Source organism: Myxocyprinus asiaticus, chromosome 44 (genome assembly GCF_019703515.2).
Source record: "Myxocyprinus asiaticus isolate MX2 ecotype Aquarium Trade chromosome 44, UBuf_Myxa_2, whole genome shotgun sequence".
Lineage (NCBI taxonomy): Eukaryota > Metazoa > Chordata > Actinopteri > Cypriniformes > Catostomidae > Myxocyprinus > Myxocyprinus asiaticus.
Genome location: NC_059387.1, coordinates 20,156,509 through 20,179,106, shown reverse-complemented (window position 1 = coordinate 20,179,106; position 22,598 = coordinate 20,156,509). Strand labels below are relative to the sequence as shown.

Sequence of the window (22,598 nt, the reverse complement as noted above, 5' to 3'; positions counted from 1 at the left end):
TTGGCTGTTGCTCTGCATATCATGCAAACACAGGCAGTTATAAGCCCAGCAGGTTATCTGCATTTGAACCAGAGTACTTTTATTAATTCCACTTAAATCCTGCACAGGGCTATCATATATTTCTTTTAGAAATTTAAATCTGAAACACATTTGAATAAACTTGTATTTGAACACTTTTTTGTCTTTGTAGTGAGACAAATACAGCATACCTTTATATATATATATATATATATATATATATATATATATATATATATATATATATATATATATATATATCTTTTTAGTGAGAAACAAAATATAAATAAGAAAATGTGCCATAAAACATGTGTTAAACTGGATTATGCAGAACTATCTGTTTGTTATGAGCAAACAGGTTAAATAAAGAAGAAAGAGTGTTTGTTTAAGGCATAAATAGAGCGGTTAACAGGACACAATTCAGCGTGTCCGTGGCAGGTCTGAGTACCTGATGTGGCCTGTCTGGTGCACAAATGTGTGTTAGTAATACACAAACCAACACACATATGCTCACAACAATACCACAAATTTGTAATGCTGGTTTATCCAATACACTGCAACAAAGAGCCACTCAAAGAGCAGCATGTGTGTATGTGTGTACTGTAATGTATAATGGAGATTGAATAAGTTACAATAAGGTTCTATATGTTAACATTAGTTAATGCATTAGGTATCATTAACTAATGTTAACATATACAAGATTTATTTATTTTTTTAAATAAGAGGGATCATAAAAACAGCATTTTGTTTTTTGTTTTGTACTGCCCTGATGTGTCCCTACTTTTTCCTGAGCAGTGAAGCTGCCAATTGCTCTTAAGAAAAATCTTCCAGGAACTACACACTTTGATTTTACAGAATCTTCTGTACAGTTGAGTCTTTTTAATTGCAGCTATACTGTACAATGCTGAGATCCACCTTTTGACACTTCCGAGGGACTCATACACAACTACTACAAAAGGTGCAAACATTCATTAATGCTCAAGAAGGTAACACACTAAAATAAGAACCAAGAGGATGTAAACTTTTGAACAGGATGATTTTTGTAAATTGTCATTATTCTGTCTTGTGGGATATACATAAATATCTGTTATGTATACTGTAGTGTGGCTGAATGACCTGCCTCTCCCTCTCGTTATTGTTGCCTTGCCTCTGAGGGCCGTCTTGAATCTAGGCTGACAACAGGAGTAGGCAGGAGAGAGTAGAGGTGCAATTTAATAAGCCTCGTTTAGGCAGCGGATTATGAGGCACACCTGATGAGAATATATCACGGCTGCCATTGAAACATAGAGCGTGGCTCTCCTCAGTGAGCCGGCTTCTATCTCCTCATGTAAGTGGACCCCCGCATGTGCATGTGCCACAGCTGATGGGCTAGGATCCCGGGCCACCATTCACCTTGTATGCCACGGCCCCAGGGAAGCCGAGTCACTCCAAGTAAGCCACAGTCCTTGCACCCCGGATCCAGGAGGGGAGCACATCGAGGTCACCAGATCCCACCCATTATACCTGGACCTTACTCTCTCAATTATCACAATTCCAATGGGTCAGAAGTTTACATACACTAAGTTAACTGTGCCTTTAAGTAGCTTGGAAAATTCCAGAAAATTATGTCAAGCCTTGTACTGAATTTTAAGGCCTACTTTAAAACTCAGTGTCTCTTTGTTTGACATCAAGAGAAAATCAAAAGAAATAGCCAAGACTGGTTCATCATTGGGAGCAAGTTCAAAATGCCTGAAGGTACACCTGAAATGCCTGAAGGTACAACGTTCATCTGTACAAACAATAGTATGCAGTATAAACACCATGGGACCACACAGCCATCATACCTCTCAGGAAGGAGACGCATTTTGTCTCCTAGAGATGAACGTAGTTTGGTGTGAAAAGTGCAAATCAATCCCAGAACAACAGCAAAGGACCTTGTGAAGATGCTGGTGGAAACAGGTAGACAAGTATCTATATCCACAGTAAAACAAGTTCTATATCGACATAACCTGAAAGGCTGCTCAGCAAGGAAGAAGCCAATGCTCTAAAACCACCATAAAAAAGCCAGACTACAGTTTGCAAGTGCACAAGGGGACAAATATATTACTTTTTGGAGAAATTTCCTCTGGTCTGATTAAATAAAAATTGAACTTTTTGTCCATAATGACCATTGTTATGTTTGGAGTAAAAAGGGTGAGGATTGCAAGCCGAAGAACATTATCCCAACAGGGAAGCATGGGGGTGGCAGCATCATGTTGTGGGGGTGCTTTGCTGCAGGAGGGACTGGTGCACTTAACAAAATAGATGGCATCATGAGGAAGGAAAATTATGTGGATATATTTAAGCAACATCTCAAGACATCAGCCATGAAGTTAAAGCTCAGTCGCAAATGGGTCTTCCAAATGGACAATGACCCCAAGCATACTGCTAAAGTTGTGGCAAAACGGCTTAAGGACAACAAAGTCAAGGTAATGGAGTGGCCATCACAAAGCCCTGACCTCAATCTGATAGAAAATGTGTGGGCAGAACTGAAAAAGCATGTGCGAGCAAGGAGGCCTACAAACATGACACAATTACACCAGTTCTGTCTGGAGGAATGGGCCAAAATTCCAGCAAATTATTGTGAGAAGCTTGTGGAAGGCTACCCAAAATGTTTGACCCAAGTTAAACAATTTAAAGGCAAAACTACCAAATAATAACGAAGTGTACGTAAACTTCTGACCCACTGGGAATGTGATGAAACAAATAAAAGCTGAAATAAATAATTCTCTCTACTATTATTCTGACATTTCACATTCTTAAAATAAAGTAGTGATCCTAACTGACATAAGACAGGGAATGTTTTCTATGATTAAATGTCAGAAATTGTGAAAAACTGAATTTAAATGTATTTGGCTAAGGTGTATACAAACTTCTGACTTCAACTGTGTATATATATATATATATATATATATACACTACTGGTCAAAAGTTTTGAAACACTTATTCTTTAATATAATTTTTATCTTCATATTTTAGAATAATAGTAAAGTCATCAAAACTATGGAATAACATAAATGGAACTATGGGAATTATGTTGTGACTAAACAAAATCCAAAATAAATCAAAACTGTGTTATACTTTAGCATCTTCCAAGCAGTCACCCTTTGCCTAGAATTTGCAGACATGTACTCTTGACATTTTCTCAACCAGCTTCTTGAGGTATCACCCTGGGATGCTTTTTAAACAGTATTGAAGGAGTTCCCATCTATGTTGGGCACTTATTGGCTGCTTTTCTTTATTATTTGGTCCAAGTCATCAATTTCAAAAACTTTTTTGTAAAAATGTGATCAGATTACCCAAGACGCATCTTAATACCAAGTGTAAACGGGGTCACTATTTTGAAATAAATTCTGTTTAAAATCTTTTTCTTTCATATCAATTTATAATAAATTATATTATATTTTAATATTGCTTTAACTTTTAATTTAGTTTTATGTGAGAAATTCCAAGCTAAATGAACACTTTTTACAGTCACTGTATGAACTCCTTGAGATAGAGACTATTGATTTTTGTGAAACAAATGAATGTGGGTGATAACAAAGAAGACTCTGAGTTGAATGAAATATGCCTCTTCAGTTAAGAATTACAAATGAACCCTTAGAGAAATAGAGCTGTCTGACCATCTCTAAAGATAGATTTAATCAGATCTTCTAAATGTAGGGCTCATATGCTGCATATTCATAATTTCATTAGATAAATGATTAATGCAGAGAAAGGTGTATTTATGGAATGTTATACGAGCATGTAATGAGGTTCATTACATATTCCTACAAAAGGGGAAATTGAATATTAGATGGTGTGAGGAGTAGAGAGTGACAGAGTAGAAAAGTAAGAAGAAATAAAATAATTTATGACAAAACAACCAGACAAAATTACAGCAGAACGGAGAGAAGATTGAGGCTGCAGAGAAGAAAACAGGATAAAAGATATAAGTGACAGGAAGTAAATTGCTCTGAGCAACAGACACAGAAGAAAAAAACAAAAAAACAGAAGAGGAATAAACAGAATTGCTCCACTTAGCGAGAGTCCCTGGTGGCTGCCTGATGACTGTCTGAAAGAAGGGACAGAGGGAGTTTATGTGTACTGTATGTGTGTTTAACTCAAGCTGACCGGTGTACTCCGCTGTTACACATGACGATGTGGCACGCTCCCAGACGACTGCAAAGCTCCGACGCCACGGTGAGCAGCCCGACTCCAGACGCTCCACAGGCTGTGAACTGGCATGCAGCTGTTCGTCGACACAAGATAAAACTCTCCATCAGTCTGTACAACTCATCCATCGCATTCAAAGGACGCATCAGCTACAAAGAGAGAGAGATGGATAGGACTGACTCAACACAGTACCATAACTGTTTCATAATCATACAAAAGTGATCAAAAATGTCCTTAAAATCAAACACTGAAATGTATTATTACTTTGAACTGCATAGGAAAACTGACAATGTTGGAAATGCTTAAACAACAGTGAAAGTGAGAGGGGGTGTGCTGCAGTACTGGAGAGGGTTAGCCATTTATTGTTTTATGTTAAACTAGTTTTATGTGAATTCATGAAAATATGCTATATAAACAACATTTGGTTAAATTAAACCAAAGCTAAAGTTAAAGGAATTCCCCGGGTCTATTACAAGTTAATTGCAATCGAAAGCATTTGTGGCATAATGTTGATTACCAAAAAAACAACAAAAAAACAGTAAGGCACTTACAATGGAAATGAATGGGGCCAGTCCATAAATGTTAAAATACACACTGTTTCAAAGGTATAGACACATGATGTGAAACTCTAATTTTTAACATGATTTTAGTGTGATAGAACTGCTTACTAACATTTATCTGTGTCAAGTTATTTCCAATATTACAGCTTTGTTAACACTATAACAGCATTTTTGCTTCACACTAAAATCATGTTAACACACATATTGTTTAGGTTTGTAACTACAATTTTGAAATACTGTATTTTAACGTTTATGAATGTTCCACTTGTACGTACTTTACTGTAACAGTGATTTTTGCTTTTTATTTTTCTCTGCTTATTTTTTGTGGTAATCAACATTATTCCACAAGTGCTTTTGATTGAGCTTAACTTATATTGAACTTGGAATATTCCATTAGGAAACTAAAGTTCAGCTAATGTTTCAAATATAAATACATGGTCAATTTCAAGTATGTGACTGAGCATCAAATAATATTTTAATGGCTTTGTGACGTAAGCAAAAAGTATGTTATTTCATGCATTTTTGGGTCTCATGATCCCACAAGTTGAAAACCACTCTACTCCCTGCTTCTGTTTTTATTCCAGATAACCAACAAATGAAAATAAATGCATATAATAAATATCTAGGTTTACTACATAGTCATAAACAAGATTTCCCCTGAGTCCCTGCAGATAGCTGCGTGAGTGATGGCACATACCTTGTCTATGAAGGCTGCTTTGGGAGCGGAGCTGGGGGAAAGGTTTGATTTATCCAGATAAAAGGCTCTGTGGAGGGTTAACATAGGCATGTTAGTGTAAGCACTACTGAACAAAGACAAATGAACATACACAAGCAGCGCACGATGTGTAGCAACATTTCATTTAGGATCTATTTCATCTCTTACATAAAAAGAAAGCTGCCTGTACGTATTCTTTAGTCTGCAAACAAAGCAGCTGAGAACAAACAATACACATCTACGTTGGGATTAATTCCAGATGTCAATCAATCAATCTGTCTGTCTGTCTGTCTGTCTGTCTGTCTGTCTGTCTGTCTATCTATCTATCTACAGGCTATAAACATCTTCCTCACAAGCTGTTAGTTTTGCTGTTAATGAGAACATTTCCTCTATTGTGAAATCTTGTCTGTTATATCATGCTTTAAGTGCAAACCCTTTTATAGAGGCACAGAAATCTAGGCAGCACGTTCTGTGGTGTCAGCACAGAGGCAGCACGTTTATTGTCAGGTAATTTAATCCACCCACCATCCCAGTCAGCACATATTTATTATGATAATATTCTCATCTGATGCAACATTAATATTACTGTTCATTAAGTTATTAATTGCTGACTGGAGCAGATGATATGGAAATGTTTAACAGAGGTAGATTTGTGTGCCATTAGAGACTACTAATAAAATAAAATGATGCTTATGATTGCAAACTTTTTCTCAAACTCTTTCCTTCTCTCTCTTGCCCAAACAGGGAAACAACTGGGACACTGTCTGACAATGAAACACACAAACATTCACAGACCTAAAGAACCCAGTGTCTTGAGGTGCGTTCATAAGATTGAACTCATCCTGCAAACTAATCAAGGCACATCACAAACACCCAGAGGTCATCAGCTTAAGGTAGTATAAGAGCTTTAAACACTAACTCCACTGATTTACAAAAGGATTTTCATCTTCATTTTATTAAGCAGCACTCAACATCAATAAATGTCCTGAAGTATATCAAAGGGTAAACCAGCTCTAATCAGCTCTAAATGCTTAGAAAATTATCCTGAAGATGTCCTTGCAATGTACATTACAGAACAGGATTTGTGCTCATATTTGTGCTCTGAAATCACCTGAAGTGAGACTGTAGTTTGATTATTATGTAACAGGCTAATTGGAAAAAGACAACAGAGTTTTTTTTTGTTTGTTTTTTGTTTTTTAATAAGAGTTGTGGTTTCTGTATGCAGAAATCAGGAATATATAACCAACAGAACCAAAGATTACAAGTCAGTTCAAAGAAAAAATGTAGTACACTTTATAGAAAAGAGATGAATGTAAGCCTTCTGAAGAACATTTTACTGCTCAGAGGTTTCTCTATCATAGTTAATGGCGTTAACTTAATGAAAGTCAAGTTTCGTTTAAGTAGCAACTTTAACGTTTAAGTTTTCAATTAAATGTCTCCAAAAATTATTTAGAAGAAATACAATTAAAAGCAAATGAGACAATTGTTGACTAATAAATAGTAAGAATATAGACCTATAAAATGACTGTGGACAGTATTGATATCATTATCATATCATATCAACTCAAAAACTTTAGTATCTTTCTCAAAAATTTGATAAGCAAGAGCAAAATTCTTAAGCATAATTTCAAAATTAATAATTTCAATTAATCAAATTTGAGAATATTCTTTTCTCATGGGCTAAACTGACTATTAAGAGGCCATTATGGTGTCTTTGTTTCATAAACATTACAATACCATTCAAAGAACAGACCTGTTCAAACTGGATTTGATTCATTTACAATAGTTGTTTTCAACCAGTGGCACCAGTTAACCCTTCAACTACAGTAGATACAGTGTTATGTAGTGTGCCCCTCATTTTGAAACTGTGACTAAAAAGTCTACTGATTTAAAACAATAGCTCACTGTGCTACACAATGTACCACGCAGCAGACGGCCATAATGAGCTTTCATGCATCAAAAAACCAAACAGCCTTGCATGGCTGGCTCAGGCGGCACCAGATAGAGCTGAAGATTTATATCACTAGATTTATCTCGCCCATCCGCTGTTTAGTTTCATGGCAGAAAAAACAGCTCACACCTGCTCTGCTAAAAAACATACAGTGTACTAATAGGAGCATCTGGTATATTGGTAAAAACATGGTGAATGTCCAAAGAAAACATGGTAGTACCATGAAACTTTAGTTAGGAACTTAGTGAGTGAGTGAGTGAGAAAGAAAGAAAGAAAGAAAGAAAGAAAGAAAGAAAGAAAGAAACGAACGACAAGCAAAAAGAAAGAGAATTAAAGATGAGTAAACGAACTAATATTTGAATAAATGAATGAAAAAAGACAAGCAAACGATAAAATGAAAGAATAAAAGATGAATGAAAGAAAGACAGAAGAACGAATGGGAAAACGAACAAACAAACAAAAGATGAATGAACAGATGAATAATTTACAAAATAAAGAAAGAAAGAAAGATAGAAAGAAAGAAAGAAAGAAAAATGAACAAATGAACAAATTAGAGCAAGGGCGGCAACCTTTTTGACATGGAGTGCCATTTTTTATTTTCCTGGTCAATGGCTGTGCCGACGCCAGCACTAAAAAAGCACTCTGCAACTCTGCACGCCCATGCAACTGTGCACAACATCCTTGCAACCCTAGCATCTGCATAGCGCTAAAAACTCAGAATGTCTTAGCAACCATATAGCAACGCCCTGGCACCTGCCCACAACATCCTAATAAATGCACAGCACTGAAAAAAAACACTCTGAACACTTTAGCAACAACATAGCAATGTCCTGGCAACTGCCCGCAACCCTAAAAACACTCAGAACACCTTAGCAACTGCATAGCGCTAAAAAAACTCAGAATGCCTTAGCAACCATGTAGCAACGCCCTGTCACCTGCCCACAACATCCTAATAAATGCACAGCACTAATAAAAAACACTCTGAACACTTTAGCAACAACATAGCAACGTCCTGGCAACTGCCCGCAACCCTAAAAACACTCAGAACACCTTAGCAACTGCATAGCAACACCCTGGCAACCACACACTACATCCTAGCAACTGCATGCCACAAACAAAAAACAAAAAATAACACTTTAGCAACCACATAGCAATTCCCACGACACATTCACGTATCACAAGCCGATCAACTATTTAGCCCTTTTTGGTGAATCGCACCTGCAAAATCCTAAAACTTTATTTCCAGGTTTAATTTATATTTTGAATAGACTCTGATTTTTTAACCCCACGATGTGAGTTTATGTTTTCTCTTTTAATCATTTAATGTAATTTTGAGTGTGACCATGGTTAAAGGACACCCTCCTTTAACCATGGTCACACTCAAAATTACATGTATGCTGGGTTGGAAATTTCAAGGATTAATAGTGGTGTTTCACATGTGGTTCTGAAAGCAAAAAGAAACAAATGATATACGAAATTCAGGCTGTCATCCGTGCGGCCTGACCGAAGCAAAGCGGGGATGTTTACTCGCGCGATTAACCAAAAGTGAAGCGCTGCTGGCTCGTGATGCACGAATGGCTTGCACGCGCTTCACGAGTCTGTTGGGTATACTGCAGTCTTGTCACATTTTTACTTTTTGTTTAGCCTCCCATTCAGCTCACGAAAACACACTGCGTGATCATGAGGAAGGATTACATAAAGATGTAGATTGAAATGCAGGTGCGGAATTTATATAAATAAAATAGTCTACTCCTCTCTTGCCATTGCTTGCGTGCCAGTGATTACCCCTCCGCGTGCCATAGGTTGCTGACCCCTGAAATAGACAAACAAACATATGAAAGATGAACAACAAACAAAAGAAAGATGAATGAACAAATGACAAACAAATGAATGAAGGACAGACAAACTAATTAAAGACAAATTAAGAAAGAAAGAAATATGAACAAATTAGACAAACAAACATGAACAACAAATAGGGGAAACCAGAGCACCTGAAGTAAACCCATATGAACACAGGGAGAACATGCAAACTCCACACAGAAAGGCCTAGTTGACCTAGCTGTGTTGGGACTTGAACCTGGGATCTTTTTGTTGTGAGGTGATAGTGCTAACCACTGAACCACCATACTGCCCTAATGACCAAACAAACAAAAGAAAGAAATTCAAACGAACTAGACAAACAAACCAACCAACCAACAACAAACAAATGAACAAAAGACAGATGAACAAATGAAAGACAATGAAAGAATTAACGAAAGAAAGAATTAATGAAAGAAATACAAATGAAATACAGAAAGAAAGAAAGAAAGAAAGAAAGAAAGAAAGAAAGAAAGAAAGGCTTATGCCAGGACTCCATAGTCAAGCAGCGCAAAATTTCAGCCAAGGTAAAGCATAACAAACAGAACTTACACACTGTAAGAATGGCTAGGATTCAAGCAGGCAAATTTAATCCATTAAAAGCAGTGGGGGGTGTTATCTTTATTAGAATGTTCTCTGGTGTATTTACTTGTCTGTGTGTGGTGACTGTGGGACCCTGTGAGTCATGTAGGAGTCATAACTCAGCAGTGGTTATTCCTTCAAGGCACAGTGTATAGTAACTGATGGCCTGTGATTTCTCTCTATGGGCTCTTATGAGCGACTTTAATGGAAATGCTGGACAGCATCCAAGGACAGGCCAATCTCACTGTGCCTAAATTCTTTGGGCCCAAATGCAAATCGCAACCACTTTTTCATCTTAAAACCTAAAAAAAAACATCACTTCTGTCCCTATTTCACAAACATTACTCAGTGTACTCTCGGGTCTTGAGGCATGAGTAGACATTGATGCATTTATACATTGTGCCTTACTGCAAGTGGATCATGATAAAATGGGACTGTGTTGGTATGCAAATAGAGGTCATTTACTCAATCAGATTAACAATGTTATTTTTAATTTTTAGTCTAAAAATCTGTTTCTTTAGCTGTCAAAACTCATTTACATACATTCAAAAGCCCCATGGTAGTGAATCATTATCCCCATAGATAATAGCATATCAAATAAAGAAAGAGCATTTTGTTGATTCACCTGTATTCCCATTCATACACTCCCTCTTAGGTATTAAACTTAATTGTGTCATTTGTGGTACAGAATGACACCTCAAACTCTGTGGCTTGTTGAGAAGAGGCTTACTATTGCTTTTCTAAGCAATCAGACAACTGATTTTCTTCTGGTGTTTGAAAAAAAGGGGGGGAAAAACCCATAGACTTGCATTAAAGGAGGGACCCAATATCTAGGGACCAGAATACCATACAGACTTTGGTGTGGGTTTTTTGACTTGGGGCAGTAAGCAACAACCTAGCAACCAACCCAAACACCTTAGCAACTACTGTACATTGGGCCTTTTAGAGCGAACACATTCTTGCTCTAAAACAGCTAAACACAGCGCAATGAATAGAACAGAATGCTGGTGTTTTGTGCTTTTAATGTTTGACTTTTTTTTTTTTCTTGAAAGCACAAAAAACACGTACTGCACGAGATGCTGAAAACACATGAAGACACTTCACAATGGTCATAGACGCCCATCCAGCGCATGTTTACACAGAAGAACAATTAAAAACAGACGAATGCAAAAATGAGTTAATTGTGAATGGCCCCAATATGCGTTCCTCATAAGAGGTCTTCTGTCACGGGATCTGAGGGAGGACCGGTGGTGTTGTCGGGGCCATACGCACGTATACGCTGTATGCTTACTTTTTTCCCAGGGCTGTTTGCGTATAATGACTTCTAAGGATCAGTATTTGCGTATACCCTCAATACCCTCAAACCAGAAACCGACTGAGGTACAAGAACAGACAGGACTCTCAAACCAACTGAAAAAATCACAAGACAATCTGTCACAATATATAGGGAGGAAAGCACATGAGGAGCAGGTGAAACTAATTAACATAACAATGACTAAACAACGGAGACTGACAAGGAAAACAAGGAGGCGGAATCGAGGAAGTACATGGCGGAACAAAAACAAAGCCATGTGATAACATACAAGACCAAACAGACATGAGTGCACATGGCGATAAAGAACCAAACACAGCCATTTGCACACACACAATACACAATGCATGGCAAGAGAACCACAACTGAAGCCATGCGCTCACAAAGACAAGACATGGAGCATGAGTGTCCAGATCACAATTCAGGACCAAATCCGAAATAGGCTGAAGAGTCAGGACCCAGACACCATGCTCCGAACATGAAAACACGAACATGGGCGTCAGTATTCTGTAACCACACAATAAACATGACCGACCAAAGTGACAGGATCCTGATATCTTCTCAGATACCAGATTCTCTGATTGTGCGTGAACTCTGGGGAAGGGAAGTGTGTATCTTGTGTTAAGGGGTCAACAACAGTGTGAAGTTTACAGGTGTCAAACAGCCTTATCTGCTCAGACATATGTGCCATTTAAATTATGCTCGTTTAGTTAAATGGAGCAATTATGTCATTTGCGGCTCAGAGGACATAAAAATTAGGAAATATGATTTTAAGTTTTAAAGGGCTTTAAACTTCATGGTGATCCTCAAGTTTCCTTTATACAGTATCCAGCACTCACTAAAGTAGTGTTCACCCCTAAACAAGTCTTCACTTGATGAAGTGTAGTGAAGGTGAAGTGAGTTGTTTTGGTGTTAAAATATTTTCTTCTATCACAGCTTAATATGTAGAGTATGTAGAGAAAACTATAAGTAATCAATTTGTAGGTTGTTTCCCCACAAAAGATTAAACACTGTAGCTCTGTGATGCTTTCAAAAAATTGCTCTGTTTTTTTGAGAATCCCGACCGGTCCAATTTAGCAACATTGGTTCAACCAGTGGTGTGAGTTGGAGGTAAGACAATTTGTTTGTCTAACCAATGCAGCCTGTTTGAAATTAGTCATTATTTTTGCTATTCTTTTTAAAGATGCAAGTGGTGCAGAAATGACACATTTCACATATCACACATTCAAAGTTTTCAATCCTCTCATTTAATTTGAAGCAATGTTATCACTGATTGACACTGAGTACATTGTCTAATATTTATTCTAGTTTGGCAAACATTCAAACATTGTGCACTCTGTCAGTTCAGTTTGATACTCCATTTGATTTCTCTAGGCTCAGCATTTCATACACACTCAAATGAAAGCCACCATATACAGCAAACAAATCATTCCAATTCCTTCAGTCGTTGTTTAGTGACTTCCAGTTGGGTTCAGATTTCTCAACCAATTCTAGCTCTTATGGCAACTTCTGTACATGTGATTAGCCAAGCACTATGTTTTCAATTGCTGGCTGATACGTACGTCCATTAATCATACGTACAGTCATTAATCAAGGGTTCCTGCTGGTAGAGCATGGCACTAGCATGGCACTAGCAATGGCAAGGTCATGGGTTTAACTCCCATGGAACATGAAAACTGATGAAATGTGTAACTTGAATGCACAGTTCACTTTGAATAAATGCATCTGCAAAATGCATAAATGTAAAATCAAGCTGTGTCTAAGAGTGAGAGCTACAAGAATGAGCTTCCCAACTATATCAAACACCACAACCACATGACTTTGACCACAGAGACCACTACAAACAAGTTGCAGTGCAATAGAGTTTAGATCTGAAATCAAGTGTGCTCAAGTTTTAGAGCCTTTTTTGGGACAATAATCAAAAACAACTCTCCATTAAATTTATTTTTTAGAGTGCAAACTTGTAGAATTAATTAAAAAAATTTGCAGAACTTGAAATGAAGCCCAAATGACTTGAAAGAGGCTGGCTAGAGTCTTTTATTCTGTTCATCATCAGTTAAGTCAGCCACCACAACAGATCTGTTGCCACGTCAAGGTTTTAAGTCTATTTCTGACTGTGGTGATGGGGGGTGTTAAGTGCCAGTTTGTGAATGGAGAGTGAGATCAGGAGATGAGAACGGTAAGGGTCATCACCTGGCAATGATTGCCTCTAACAGCTGTTTGTCATTGCAGTGAGAGTGGAGACGGGCTTTTAAGAGCGAGACAGACGCCAGTGAGGGGAGAGAGCTGCATGGAGCAGAGTGTTCCAGAGTGCGATATTTGTGTTGTGCTAAAAAGCCTTATTTGAGTGTGTCCACTGAAAAGTGTGATTTATAGACTGTGAAAAGTGTGGGAAATAAAGAACCTTTTGAGTTGGATCTCGCCATCTCCCACTTCCTCCTTGCCACAAAAACTAAGAACTTTGTTACACTGGTGCCAAAACCCGAGAATTAAGGGAGGAAGAATGCCACCATGGATCCCTCACCTCTGGAGGACATGGTCAAGACCCTCCCCAGCATCCACCAGATGCAACATCAGGCCCTTCTCGAGCTGAGCACTGCAGGAACAGTGATTCATTGCGCTCCTCCTGGCCCAAGGGGAGGACCATCAGATGTTCTGGAGCTCGTGACCGCCCCGGCCACGAGGCCAGAGGCCTTCTTGGAGCTTTTTGAGTAGACAGCAAGGGCATGCGGATGGCCGAGCACCCAGTGGGCGGTCCGATTGATTTCACTGCTGTCCTGGGAAGCCCAACTCATGGTGCAGCAGTTACCAGCGGAGAACCTCCTGGTGTACGCCGACTTGAGAAAAGCTATCCTGCAACGGGTCGGCAGGACACCCGAATAGCAGCACCAACGTTTCCGCTCTATGATCATTGGGGATCACAGCCACCCGTTCGCCTTTGCCCAAAAGCTCTGGGACGCCTGCTGGAGGTGTTTTCTTGCTGAGCAATGCAATGGAGCTGTCATCGATCTTGTGGTACTGGAGCAGTTCATCGCTCGACTTCTGAGAAGGACGGCGGAGTGGGTCCAGTGCAACCATCTGGCATTGCTCCAAACAGCCATCCAGCTGGCAGAGGACCACATGGCGCCATATTCAGGAGCCGGTGAGCCCCAAGATCCTTCTCTCTCTCTTTCTCTCGCTCCCTTGTTTCCCCTCCTCCCCCTGCTTTCTATTCTGTTCCTCCTCCCTGTTTCCGGGGAGAAGCCCCTCCCATACTGGCTCCTCGACTCCGGAGATTGCACTACCCACCTGTTTCCCCTGCCCCTCTTATCAAAGATAATTATTAATTATTAAAATCAATAGAACATTGATGAGAATCAATGTTAGCTTTTTTTTTTAATCCTTTAAAATCAACACTTATCAATTGTTAACATCGATGAAACATTAAAATTAACACTAGCTTATTGATCATTCTAATTCAATCAAAGATAATTATCAATTATCAAAAATCAATAGAATATTAATAAGGATTAACATTGACGGGGCACCACCCTGAAATCAGGGACTAATAACCGAATATTAAAACAGTCTCAATATCAGATTGTTTTCTTAGGAAAATCGACATCCGAAGAATATCGATTTTCGAATAAAAAAACAATGAATGAAGGTTTGAATCCGAGCACTGACATCCCGTCAGCATGACACAGGCGTATGCAAAACAAACCAAAACACTTCTCTTTGTAATATAAACAAAGTTTATTTATGCAGTAATATCAATTAATAATTAATACAATGCAGTCAATAAACTTCCAACTTACAACTACAAACTAAACAGTGATATGATTAGATATGGAAATAAAACTAATCCTATAAACACATAAGGTGTGTGTGTGACAGTGTGTGTGTGTGTGTGTCAGTGTGGTTAGTGAGAGAGAGAGAGAGAGAGAGAGATGATTAAGTGACAGCCCGAAAGCTGATTTCGCGATTGCTGGAGATGAAGCAGCCGTGTTCATCACTCAGAGACGCGGTTTTACGAGCGGGGCTCGTAAAAGTCCTTTGTTATTTGACTCTTTAATGGATGAACTCAGTTGCTGTCTCACCCGCGATGGCGAAAATGCACAACAGTCCAATTTGGTTGGACTACAATACAGCAAAACAAATTCGTGATAATTAATACCCTGAGTATTAATAATGAGCGGACATGGCGGTCCGTAAACTGTACAAGCAAAAAACCTTGAAACACAAGAATAACACACTATAATATTCTATCTCTGCCCAGACGTAACCTCTTACTTGCATCGCATGAGGACACAGGTAGAATGTGTTTTCCTCCGTCCTTTAACTCTGACCCGGTTTCTTGAGGCTCGTGTGATGACGAGAGCCGTTTCCTCGCGCTGTCGGCGGGCGGTACGGCTGTTGATTCTCGGCGGGCTGGCGGAGAACTCAGAAATGTCGACTTGATTGAAGATGGAAGAGAAATCTTTAATCTCTTCACTTCTGTAGGCCAACGGATGAAGACGCGAATTGCTCGGCGGTCTCCTTCGGATCCGTTAGAGTGTTTGGTTGAACACAGAGTAATCTCAACTCGTCCAGCGAGATGGAGATTGTATGGCTACAGTTTCAAGTCGGACATTACTTCCTTATGCCACGAGGTTACACCGGAGAGCAGCAAAAAAGCTACGTCCGTATTCGGTGAACGAAGTCGCCGGAAGCCACTTTGGAAGCATTTCAGAATTATTTGAAGTCCTGATGATGTCATGTTTGAGGGACGTTCTGTTGTGTGCCTCATCCAATAGGAGTTGAGAGCTCGATCCTTTAGAGGGCAAGGCTTCATGGATCTGTAGTCTGTTTTGGACTCCCTTTGTTTGATTTTGGCGCGATTTTTATCAGTAAGATTTACGACTTAGAAGGTGGGGGTTTAAGTTATGTTTTTACGACTGTGTTAGGCCTGCCTTTGTCTTCTATCTGAATACATGAGGCCCAACAACACATTGGTTGGGGTTCCTGACATGCTGCAGGCCGCCCCTGATCGATCTGGGACATACCAGGCCTTGGTGGATTCAGGTTGCAGCCAAACCTCCATCCATCAATGCCTGGTTCAAGACGAGGCTTTGGGTGCTAGTCACAAGGTGAATGTAAGGTGTGTACATGGGGATATCCATGATTATCCTGTAGTGACTGTGACAATTCAATTTCGGGGACAAAAGCATAGTGTCGAGGCTGCTAATTTTGGGCATGAATTGGTCAGTGTTTTCCACTTTATTAAGGGACATTTGTGCAGATAGGTCCTGGAACAGAGCGTCTCAATGTGGGGTTTGTGATGCGCTGGCTAGGGAGGTGGAGCCGGGGCCATCCACATCAGCTCTGTGTCAGGATGACATAAGGGAGGGGGAAGTCTCAGCTTCCCCAGCCCTTAGAGGATTCCCCGCCGGGGATTTCCCTCTGGAGCAGATGCGAGATGAGACTCTTAGGCACGCCTTCATCCAAGTGAGACCGGGTGATTGACGGTCACCGACTTCAGCCAGACATTGCACTTGCCTATCCATACTTTTCTATTATAAATGACTGGTTGTATCGAGTGAAGCAGGATGCTCAGACAAAGGAATTTACAACCCAGTTATTGATACTGAAGAGCCGTCGTAAATGTTATTCCAGATGGCTCATTATAATCCGATGGTGGGTCACTTAGGGCAGGAAAAGACACTGAACCGTCTAATGGCCCATTTTTATTGGCCAGGCATTCACGGGGATATTCGCAGATCATGTGCAGCATGCCGTGAATGTCAGCTGGTGAATCCACTGGCCACCCCAAAAGCGCCTTTGCGCCCACTTCCTTTGATCGAGGTCCCCTTCGAAAGAATGGGTATGGACCTCGTCGGGCCATTAGAGCGGATGGCACACGGACATAGCTTTATATTGATTCTGGTGGACTACGCAACATGATATCCAGAAGCAGTGACTTTGTGCAACATCTCAGCACGTAGTGTTGCGGAGGCACTCTTCAGAATAATCTCCTGAGTGGGGATTCCAAAAGAAATCCTCACTGATCAAGGCATTAATTTTATGTCATGTACACTACGCGAGCTGTAAAAATTACAAGGCATTAAATCGATTCGGACAAGCGTCTACCACCCGCAAACGGACAGCTTGGTCGAATGGTTAATAAAACCCTGAAAAACATGATTCATAAGTTCATGCATGAAGATGCTCGGAATTGGGATAAGTGGCTTGAACCCCTGTTATTTGCAGTTCGAGAGGCCCCGCAAGCCTCCATAGGGTTCTCCCCATTTGAATTATTGTATTGGCGTAAGCCTCGTGGTGTCTTAGATGTCGTGTGGGAAAGTTGGGAGGAGGGACCTTCAAACAGCAAAAACGAAATTCAATATGTTCTTGACCTGAGAGCAAAACTCCACATGTTGGGGCAACTATCACAAGAGAATTTGCTACAGGCTGAAGAACATCAGACACGGCTGTATAACAGGGGAGCTCAGCTGTGGGAACTTACACAGGGAGATAAAGTCCTTGTATTACAACCCACATCAAGCTCTAAATTACTTGCAAAGTGGCAAAGGCCCTTTGAGGTAACACGGCAAGATGAGGAAGTCGATTATGAGGTTAAATGGATAGGGCCGGAGCATGGCAAATTTACCACCTCAACCTCTTAAAACCATGAAGGGAGGTTGTCCCCATGGCTTTGGCAATGGTGGTACAGGAGAGGGAGGAACTCGTGACGGAGGTGAACTTAAAAGTCAATTGCGGAACCCCGGTCACTTGCGGAGACCACCGTCGCAAATCACAGACATCGCAAAGAGAATTTTCGGACGTGTTCTCACCCCTTCCCGGACTTATGAACCTCATAAAACACCATATTGAAACAACCCCAGGGGTAGTGGTACACAGTCATTCCTACCGATTACCCGAGCACAAAAAAAAAGTGTTTCGCGAAGAATTAAAGGCCATGCTCGATATGGGGGTAATAGAAGAATCCCACAGTGACTGGGCCAGCCAGTCAGTGGTGCAGGTGCCAGTCTGGTGCTGGTTCTGAAGAGCGACGGCTCGGTCCGGTTCTGTGTGGATTATAGAAAAGTCAATGCGGTCTCTAAATTTGACGTGTATCCAATGCCTCGTATTAACGAACTGCTCGACCGGTTGGGCGCGGCTTGCTTTTATTCGACACTGGATTTAACATAGGGTTATTGACAGATCCCCTTTACACCAATGTTCCATGAGAAAATGGCCTTCTCCACACCGTTTGGCTTGCACCAATTCGTGACCCTTCCATTCAGTTTGTTTGGGGCCCCAGCTACGTTTAAGTGCCTTATGGACCGAGTCCTCATACCACACTCTGCGTACGCCGCTGCCTATCTGGATGACATCATTATATACAGTAATGATTGGCAGCGGCATATGCAGCATCTGAGGGCAGTTCTGAGGTCACTGCGATGGGTGGGACTCACGGCAAACCCTAAGAAGTGCGAGTGGAGGTACGGTATCCGGGGTTCCACTTGGGTCATGGGCAGCTGCACCCCCAAATTGATAAGACCGCAGCGGTTGTGGCCTGCCCAAGACCCACGACCAAAAAGGAGGTGAGACAGTTCCTGGAGCTGGCTATTATAGGAGGTTTGTGCCTAATTATTCGGACATCACCAGCCCGCTGACTGATCTCACTAAAAAGCGAGCCCCACACCCGGTCCAGTGGTCGGAGCTGTGCCAACAAGCTTTTATGCAGGTGAAGGCTGCGCTTTGTGGTGGGCAGTTGTACATGCTCCTGATTTTTCTCTCCCTTTTGTTGTACAGACCGACGTGTTGGACAGGGGGATAGGAGCCATGTTGCCCCAGGTGGTCAAGGGGGAGTAGCGCCTGGTGCTGTACATCAGCCGTAAGCTTTCGGCGATAGAGGCGAGGTACAGCACCGTTGATAAGGAGTGTCTGGCCATCAAGTGGGTGGTCCTCACCTTTCGGTATTATTTCCTGGGACGGGCTTTCACCCTCTGTTCGGACCACGCCCCGCTCCAGTGGCTCCATCGCATGAAGGATACCAACGCACGGATCACCCATTGGTATTTGGCTCTTCAGCCTTTTAACTTTGAGGTGGTCCACAGACCAGGGGCACAGATGGCTGTCACCGTCTTTCTCTCCAGAAATGGGGGGGGGGAGTACTGGGCAGGATCATCACCTGGCAATGATTGCCTCTAACAGCTGTTTGTTATTGCAGTGAGAGTGGAGACGGGCTTTTAAGAGCGTGCCAGACGCTAGTGAGGGGAGAGAGCTGCACAGAGCAGAGTGTTCCAGAGTGCGATATTTGTGTTGCGCTGAAATGCCTTATTTGAGTGTGTCCACTGAAAAGTGTGATTTATAGACTGTGAAAAATGTGGGAAATAAAGCCCTTTGAGTTGGATCTCCCCGTCTCCCGCTTCCTCCTTGCCACAAAAACTAAGAACTTTGTTACACTGACTTATTGGACATAAACTAGACCTAGAAAACAGCTTAAAATCCATATCCAGATGAGTCATGGATTTGATTAAATGTGCTGTAATCTAACGATTGCCCATTCCACATGAAAAGAAGTACTGTAAAGTCACAATGCCATCTCTTAGTTGTCTCCATGAAACAACACAACTCGAGCTGACATAAACTTGGCAAAGGCCACATTAACACACTGCATTCTCACTAAAACTTCTCTCTGAAGAATTCCAGAGCTGTGTGCTGGTAATGTGAGCTAATGTAGTGCTGGATATGCCACAAATATAGGCAAAGCATAAAAGCTGTCCTGAACTACTAAATCAGAAGTTTTTTGAGCTTATGTGTTTTAAACTAGATTAAAATTAGTTTTTTACTCTTGTGGTGCATTGTTATGAAGGATTTCTTTTCTCTCTCTTATTACTCTAACATTTTTTCTTTCATACTCTCTTACTATTTCAATTCTCATTATTTCCATATCTGTCCTCCGCTCTTAATATCCTTTTTACTCTTGCAGATTCAAAACCCTGCAATGGGTTGTCCCTGTCACCATTCTGGCCTTAAAAGGATAGTTAACACAAAAATGAAAAGTCTCTCATCATTTACTCACCCTCATTCCATCCCAGATGTGTATGACTTTCTTTCTTCAGAAGAACACAGATGAAAATTTTTAGAAGAATATTTAAAGCACTTTAAAATTAAAATCATAGTAAAAGGAATCCATAATTGTTTACTTCAGGTCGCTCTCCATGAGGTGTCCACGAGGGAATCCAGTTCACGCTGCCTCTCGCATGACATAAGTGTGCTGGTATGTTCAAATGAAAGCAAAATGAATGAAGCTTGTGAACAGCATTCTGTTGTAAACAAATCGAGTTGCACTTCTGGTTATATTGCGTCAGTTTTTGCCTGAACATGCCAACGCGCTTACGTCATGCAAGAGGCCGCGTGAACTGATTCCCCTCATGGACACGCATCAGCAACCGGAAATAAACAATTATAGTGAAAAGGACTTACTGTAAATATTGATCATTTTCTCACCCAAAGCTATTGTATCGCTTTAGAAGACATTCATTTAACCACTGGAGTACTATGGATTACTTTTACAATGATTGTCTGTGCTTTTTGGAGCTTTAAAGTACTGATCAACATTCACATGCATTGTGTGGACCTACAGAGGTGAGATATTCTTCTAAAAATCTTAATTTGAGTTCTGCAGTGGAAAGAAAGCTATACACATCTGGGATGACATGAGGGTGAGTAAATGATGAGAGAATTTTTATTTTTTGGTGAACTAATCCTTTAAGCAAGGTTCTTAACCCCAGATTGTTCCAGGTGGACTGTTACTATAATAATGATTTTGTTCTGTTGCAATGTAGATAGATCAAGCTTAACAATTATCAGTCATGGATAGTACAGTATATGACAAATCTACATATTTGATGAAGGGCCTATCTGCATCCAGGGTTAAATCTACAACTAAGCATGGTTGTCAGAGACTTGATATACTTACATGATTTGAGATGAAAAGGTTAAGCCCCATAAACGCAGAGCTCCCATCCGCATGGGACCTGAGATGTATTTGTTATTTGAAGATCGCTTTATGTTTCAGGATGATTTCAGTGATTTCATCAAGGCATGGTACATTCACTTAATAAAATGTGGAGATACAAGATCACTGGGGCATCTCAAATCACACTTTTGCATCCTACACACACACGAAAAACACACACATGTACATACATTTCCATGTGTACAAAAGGTCAAAACACTCTTCTCCAGTGTTGTTGAATTTAAGGCCTTCATCTACTGTATTGTGGCATGTGCTTAAGATTGTCTTTTTGTAAAGACAGATATTGGGGTTTTGTGGTAAGACCACTGAGTCAATCTCCTGGCTTTAGTCTGATCAGTAGGAACATTCATGTCAGAAGAAATGTACATCACATTTGTACAGTAATATACTATACGTTTAGTCTGCATAGAGTTGAAGATCTCTGGGTTTCTTGCATGTATGCCTTATTTTATCAAGATAATGCTATATAATTGAATAAAGGATGAATATATCCTGTAGATTGGACTGAACGAGCTTGTTGCATTTAAGATTTTAGGCAAAACTAGCATGAAGTTCCTATAGCTAAGCTTATAGAGCATGGTACTAGCCAAGGTCAAGTGTTCAATTCCCAGGGGATGCATCACCTCGTAAGAAGTATAGCTTAAATGCACTGTTGTCCCTTTGGATATAAGCGTCTGCTAAATCCATAAATGCTTAAATTTAAATATATACACATATTCTGCCACACTCTCTGGGTGATATTTGCTCAAATTCCAGCCTTAACCACAACTTGAGATGTGACAGCAAGGCTAAAAACTAAGCCAACAGAGTAAAGAAACTGGAAAGGAAATAAGGGTCTGGTCTATGTCAGTACCATCTCTAGAGTGATGTAGCTTAGTGGTTAACAATTCCTATTTTAATATGTTCTATTATAAATAAAACCCTTCTATGAAGCTTGATGCCACAACCACTTTGTCTGTCTTCACTCACCCTACCACACAATTCAAAAACACTTCAACCCCAGCTTACGTCTGTTCCACATTAAACCAGGAGGCTCTGTCAATTCATTAGTACATAAAGCTCATCTGCACAACTTTTTCTCATACAGCCTCTGTCTTCTAACATGACAGGGCTGAATCACCTTACCTGCAAGGCTTCTCAACACCTTCATAAAAGCCACACATAATCCTATACACAGCATTTACTAAAGGAACTACATATTCATACATTACCGCAAGATGACAGCCTCTATAATCTCACATGAATAAAATGAAAAATGTTGTCGGTCAGAGCTGCAATGCAAAACCAGTGTTGAGTAGTAACAAACTAAAAGTAGCAATGCTGCTAAAATCTTCTTACAATTTTTTGTAGCATGAGAGTAAAGCCCAAATTATACTTCGGTTTTGACATGAACACATAGCTTCTGCATACAGTCAAACGCT

General features: G+C 40.3%; 1 protein-coding gene across 1 annotated transcript in view; it reads right to left on the bottom strand.

Moving 5' to 3' along the window:
- The window catches only part of prex2 (phosphatidylinositol-3,4,5-trisphosphate-dependent Rac exchange factor 2), a 182,454-nt gene that overhangs the window by 25,332 nt on the left and 134,524 nt on the right, over window positions 1-22,598 (bottom strand). The window contains exons 36-37 of the mRNA XM_051687368.1: window positions 5,449-5,515; window positions 4,150-4,340 (exon numbers count right to left, since the gene is read on the bottom strand). Of these exons, the coding sequence (XP_051543328.1) occupies window positions 4,150-4,340; window positions 5,449-5,515 (258 nt within the window). The remainder of the gene's footprint in view (window positions 1-4,149; window positions 4,341-5,448; window positions 5,516-22,598) is intronic.